This window comes from Mandrillus leucophaeus, unplaced genomic scaffold (assembly GCF_000951045.1).
Source record: "Mandrillus leucophaeus isolate KB7577 unplaced genomic scaffold, Mleu.le_1.0 Scaffold317, whole genome shotgun sequence".
In the NCBI taxonomy this organism is placed as follows: domain Eukaryota; kingdom Metazoa; phylum Chordata; class Mammalia; order Primates; family Cercopithecidae; genus Mandrillus; species Mandrillus leucophaeus.
In genome coordinates, this window is record NW_012103332.1 from 430,046 (window position 1) to 436,301 (window position 6,256).

Genomic DNA, 6,256 nt, shown 5'->3' on the forward strand with positions numbered 1-6,256 from the left:
CTGAAGCCCAGGAGGCCCTCTCTGCGGGGGTCCCCCTGGGTCTCTATCTTTCTGTGTTCCCGGGGGATTTTCCCTTGTTCTTGCTCAGTCTCTTCTGCCCTCCTCTCCTCCCCTCCGCTCCTCAGCCCTCTTTTCCGCTACTCTTCCCACCTCCCCCGTCCTTGTTTCTCTCCTCTACTGCTTCTTTTACCTTTCTCTTTAGTCTGTGGCTGGGTTTCCCTGTGCCTTCTCCACTATCTGACCCCCCCCCCCTTCTTCTATTACAATAATTTGAGTAGAGGTCATTTCTTATACATTCCTTTTATATATTTTTAAAAATAAGCATGGCTATTTATCCTAGGAGAAAAACATACTATTAACTTCTTTCCAAAAAACGAAACAAAATCAAACCTTCATTTTCTTCCTGTTCTGAAATCTTATAAACTTTACCTAGAGGTAAAAGTGGGCCTTTGTCTCTAACTCAGAGCTGGAGTAGACCTTGCGGGAAGAAGCCAGCTTCCTGTGGTGCCAAGGATGTGAGAATACGTAAGATTATCTAGAATCTGGAGTCGGTTTTCATACACCATGTGTATTTCTCCCCCACCCTCGCTCTGAACTTCTGTCCCGAGGGTCACAACACCTATAGCGCCCGGCCAGGGAAAGGAGCTGCCGGATTCTTTTGATATAGAACTTACTGAAATAAAACCAACAGAAACATCAACAAAACACCGATCTGACCTTAACGTGACCTCAAACAACGCGTCCGCGGAAACAATGACATGTCCCTATCTCTGGGTCGCCGATTCTGGAGGGGAAAGTCACATTTGGGGGAGGGGGCCGGGAAAAGAAGACAGTTCCCGGCGGTGGACTCTCGTGCGGGACTTGAGAACTTTTGTTTTGCCGATTTCGGAGAAAACATGATTTAATGTTTGCTGTTAATAAAAAGAAAGTAACAAACAAGAAAAATGAGTTAGGGTCAGGGGAGATGCAAGATCTGTGCGAAGCGGGGTCGGCGCTTGGCCATTTTCTGCGCCTGTCGCTTTATGGCCTCTCCTCCCGCGGCCCAGGCCAGCGACTCTCAGGGAGTGAGCGGAGGTGATTGGCGGCTCACTCGGCCCTGCCATTGATGACTGCGGGGTTCTAATCTCCAGGAAACACAAGGGGCTGCCGTGGCCATTTAGGGGTAATTATCCGAGCGCGGAGGGACAGCGAATTCCCTCGACTTTTAACTGGGCGCAATAAAAGCTGTAGATTAGGGGCGTTCAGATTACGGAAAATGAATTAGAGCGGGAACTTTATTAACCGGAAGACGTCCGGGGTCTGGCCGCAGGGGTAGGGCTGCGGACGCCGGAGAGATTGGTAGCCTCCCATCTGTCCCCGAGATATGTTGAGACCTGGGGAAGTTCGGTAATACCTGCATCTGTGAATTTTACGGGCATCTCAGGTTTCTAACGGACCCAAGACTGTAACTCAGGCACTGGGCAGTGTTTGGAGCTTCTAGCTCGAGTTGGGCCGGCTGGACGCGCCGTGCACCGGGGCCCCTGGAGGTTTGCCCGAGAGGGTACAAGGATAGAAGACTTTACGACCCAATTTTGAAGCTCAGCTCGCTGAGGCTGAGCAAGGCTGTGGGGCAAATACCTTGCTGGTAGCCCAACCAGGATGGCGAACTTCGTCCTCCTCCTCCTCTTCTTCTGCTTCTGCTTCTTCCTCTTCCGCTTCCCCTTCCCCTTCCTATTCCCTTTCTTCTTCTCTCCTCCTTCTTCTTCTTTTTGAGACGGAGTTTTGCTCTTGTCGCCCAGGCTGGAGTACAATGGCGCGATCTCAGTTCACTGCAACCTCCGCCTCCTGGGTTCAAGCGATTCCAAAACGGCAAACTTCTATTGCTCCCTTTCTAATCACTCTCTCCAGAACAACTCCCTCCGCGCCCAGCGAGAATCTCCCTTTGCGGCCAGGTTAAAGGGGGAGAGGAAACAGAGGCCTATCTGCTTTTGCGGCCAACATTTAAAAAGCGAGCAGTGTGCCCTTTCGAGTCTTTGCTTAGTTCCGCCCTCACCCTTCTTCTCCAAAGTTTTGCTCCCAGGTCTATTTAAGAATCTGATACAGCCAAGAACTTCTTCCCTAGAAAAATGCACATCTACAAAAACACATTACAAGCAACGGTGCAGACAACTTCAGGGGCTCTGGACCCACATGGAGTGCTCCAGTTAAGAACCCCTGCTTTAGAGCTGAGCGGGGGCTCGAACCCAGAGTGTGGAGCCGCAGGGTGCAGCGGGGGCTAGTGTGGAACTTGCGGCGGTGGCAGTTGAGGAGCGCAAGAGGCCTGGATTTGGCCACGGTGGGGAGGAGGGGGCGGACGGCCTGAGAAGGGCCGCATCGCTAATTGCGGGGATAAACAATCTGTCACGATTCCTCAGCGCGCCTAATAGGCAGACTAGGATGTTGTTTTAAGGCGCCAGCGGCGGCCTGATCAAAGGCTGCACCCGGCGCACGGGCCCTTGAAGTCGCGCCCCTGCCTCCAGGGAGCAAATCGCCTGGCCCCGCAGCCCGGTATCCGCAGCCAGCCCCTCGTCTTCTCGAACCGAGTCTGAACGCCACCTTGTCTTTTTTACAGGTTCGGCCTTGGTTCGTGTCTGCTGTCGCCCAGCGCGGCGGGTTAACCGCGTGTAAACGTTGCTAGGCAAGGAGAGTGCATCTGCAGAGAAGCGGGTTCAGACTCGGTTCCGTGTCAGAAGAGCGCGGGGCTCTCCTACTGATCTGCCCCTGGATTGAGAGGGAAAGGTGCCGGCGGTCTCAAGAGAAAGGAGTCAGAGAAAAGAAATAAAATGTCTGCCTGTTTCCCAGGGCGTTGTTTGTTCCCGCGGAGGAAAGGCACGAGTTAGAGGGGCAGTGAGAGGGAGCCTTCTCTAAGCTATTTTTTGTCTAGGCCTTTACCGATTTCCCGGCCCAGGGGTTCAGCGAGCTGGCAGGCCCGGGGGCTGAGCCTGTTATCTCGCCGCCAGTTCTAACCTCGAGGCGTTTGTACCCCCGGCATTTCTCTGCGCTGCCGTTGCAACCGAGAAAGCCGGGCAGTAATTCATGCCTGGCAAGGGCAGGGCTGGCCCGCAGCAGATAAAGCTCCAGGACTGGCGCTCGGCTTCCATCCTCTAGACTTCCCTCCCCTCCCCCCTCGCTCCATCTCCCTTCATTTTCAGGCATCCTAAAGCACTCCCCGCCCCCCGGTAGAGCGCCTCTGCATTTCGGATCTTGAAGACGGATTATCCTTCGTCTACTTTCTGGGCAACTGAACTGGTGGTGGGTTTAGGTGGATTTTTTTTTTTTTTTTTTTCCTAAAATTTTGCAGGGGTTGGGGGAATGGAGGCAGGGGTGGTGGTGTTGCTAGGTATCCACCACCTCTATGCAAAGATTAATTTTTAGAAGGACCCCATCTTAAAGACGGTTGTCTCAATCTGGGTATTGCTGCACGGGTTGGAGAGCCTGCAGGCTGGCTTCTCACTTCGGCATTTGTTGTCGCCTCCATCGGGTTTTTGTTTATGCCCCCTCCCCCTCTTTCCACTGCATTTTGTGGCCTCGGCCCAGGAATCCCGCGTGCATTTTTTAAAATGTGCAGCTCAGTGGGATCCCCCGGCAATTAGCGAGCCCCAAACAGTCCTCTTTAATAGAATGAATGTGCTATGAAAACCGATTACCCGGAACGATTTATTTTGGTGGGAATTCACCAATCGCCAGGAGGGCGACGGAGTGGGGAGAGGGAGGAGGTATTTTGTCCTGGGGAGGGGGTGGGGGTTGACGGGTAGACAGAAAGCACCGTCATGGGGTCTCCCAATCTCGGGAGGGGGCCTCCCGACCCCGCCATCTCCACTCTTTTGACCTCTGTCGCCTAGAAGTGAGGAGCTGGGAGTCAGGTTCAGCAAACTGTCTGGGAGTCACTAACTTCGGGAGGACTTCACGGCTTTCCAGAGAAAAACTCCGAGCCCTGAGAACTACAGGGAGTCCTCAGCTATTGGCTGAAGATCCACGACACAGACCTGGAGAAAAACAGCGTTCTGCTTTCCGGAGACGTGGGCAGAACTTGCGCTTTTCAGGAGTTTTAGTACCTCCTTTTAAAAGCGAAGTCAAAATACAAACTCTTTGTGAAAATGTTTCCTCCTTCTTGCTAAATGCTCCTCAAAGTGGGTGCAACTTGTGCGGTGGTACAGTCCGCGTGGAGTGGATTTCACCCGGCGCCAGAGCGAAATTGACAAGCCCCACTCCCTGCTTCTGCCCCCATCCCGCCCTTCCCCCACTTTCTGCTTTCTCTTCTGTCCCAGGCCCGGGCTCCCTTGTGTCTTTAAATTTGGAAGGGGGTGAGCAGGGCCAGAATCAGCAGAAGAGAGCCCCAACCTCCCCCGCTTTCAAATGGCCCAAATTAATGTGATCGCGACGTGAGGGTGCACTTGGGAAGATGAAAGCAGAGGCCGGCCGGCTCTCCTAGAGCTCTATAATTATAGATAATATATCCCATTTCAAAGCAATTAGACCAATCAGGCGTAACGAACCACTTTGCTGCCGACGAATAACAAAGGCGCACGGTTATTTAAGCCCGGAGATGTCAGGCAGACCCCGAGGCTCCAGGGTCGACCAAACATCTTCCATTCTGGCTCTGCCCACCCCCGGCGGAGGAAGGCTGGCGCTTCTCCCCTCCAGCTCTGCCCTGCGCAGCCCGCCGTGGGCCCCATCTCAGTTCCGGCAGGGGGTTGGAGGGAATGCGAGGAAGAGAACTGCCTCATATTGAGTTGGGTGTCAGGCCCCTTGTCAGAGGTTTCACAAACTTTATCTCTTTTAATCCTCTCTACTCTGTACTCTTGGAGGTAGGTATTGTCAGCTTTCCCCCCACCCCACCCCCCAAGATGGAAGAACAGAATCAGAGAGGTTAAGTGTCTTGCTCAGGGTCACACAGCTAGTTAGTAGTAGGACCGGGATCTGTTCGCAGGTGGGTCTGAATGCCTGGAATCCACTCCCTTCACTCTTGGGTGCAGCCTCTCTCGGGGCGCTTTCAAAAGACGAAATGCATTAAAATATAGCGAGTGTGGACAATGGCTTACACCTCTAATCCCAGTACTTTGAAAGTCGGGAAGATCGCTTGAGCCCGGGAGTTCAATCCCAGCCTGGGCAAAATAGAGGGACCTCGCCTATACAAAAAAAAAAAAAAAAAAAAAGTCCAGGAGTGGTGGTGCGCGCCAGTAGTCCTGGCTACTCAGGAGGCTGAAGCGGGAGGATCTCTTAAACTCGGGAGGTTAAGGCTGCAGTGAGCCGTGATCGCTCCACTGCTCCAGCCTAGGTGACAAAGCAAGACCCTGTCTATAAAAAAAAAAAAAAAAAAAAAAAAAAAAAAGTGATGCTCGCAGTATTTTTATGGAACCGCCTCCGCGTCCCGCCCCCCAATCCACGAAATGGGTCTTCGGGCCGTACTCACTACTTTTCTCTTATGCTCCTCCCCCTCCCTCCCACCACCTTCTTTGGGAGTCCTGAACACTGTCGAGTTTTTCCATGAATTTAGGAAATGTCGAGGATCTCAGGTCTCTCTGAGAAGAAAACAGACCCAGGGCTGCGAGCCAGGTAACCAGCTGAGGGTGGAGGGCCAATTTTTCTAAGCCTCTGTTTGTCGTCTTTGAAATGGGCAAGGACGGGCAGGAGCAATGATCAAGAGACTCTGGAAGACAGAGATTCCCCGGCCCAGGAGGCGCAGAGCCACGGAGGGTTGGGGACTGTCCTTCCGTGGACACCGCGACGGAGAGAACCGAAGACCGCCCGACGCCTCTGAGAGACCCAGATATGGAGTGAAACTGAAGGCAAGCTGGGGATGCCGAGAGAGGCCAGAGCTGAGGCTGGAAAAGAGGGGCGTCCAGGGAGAGAGTTTCCCCCGGAAAAGCCGCCCCGCGCCCCACCTTCGCGGGGGCAGCTGTCGGGATCGTGCGGGGTTCGGGAGCTGCCTCTCCACGAGGAGGTGGCCCGCGGACAGCCCGGTGGGTGGGAGGAGTCTCTTATTTTTCTAGGACTCAGGTTTGTCCCTGGCTTTCGGCGACATTCCTTTCCTGTGTCTGTCAGTCTGTCTGTCTGCCTCTGAATGTCGGCGCCTAAGGCGGTCTCCCCTCCGAGCGCCTCTCTTGGTCTCTGTGGGTAGGTCTCGCAGCCTCTGCCTCTTCCGCTCTCTGCACTGCTTCTCCAGGCGCGTGGCTCGGTCTCTCTTCCCCTCCCTACTGCTCGGCTGTTTTCTCTGGAAATCTCTCTCGCGTCCCCC

The 6,256-nt window shown here is 53.9% G+C and overlaps 1 protein-coding gene across 1 annotated transcript in view; it reads right to left on the reverse strand.

The window, feature by feature from the left end:
- Positions 1-3,119, reverse strand: part of MSX1 (msh homeobox 1) — a 7,691-nt gene extending 4,572 nt beyond the window's left edge. The window contains exons 1-4 of the mRNA XM_011987827.1: positions 2,986-3,119; positions 2,460-2,652; positions 2,192-2,355; positions 1,433-1,520 (exon numbers count right to left, since the gene is read on the reverse strand). Coding sequence (XP_011843217.1) covers positions 1,433-1,520; positions 2,192-2,355; positions 2,460-2,652; positions 2,986-3,119 — 579 coding nt within the window. The remainder of the gene's footprint in view (positions 1-1,432; positions 1,521-2,191; positions 2,356-2,459; positions 2,653-2,985) is intronic.
- Positions 3,120-6,256: the final 3,137 nt, after the last annotated feature.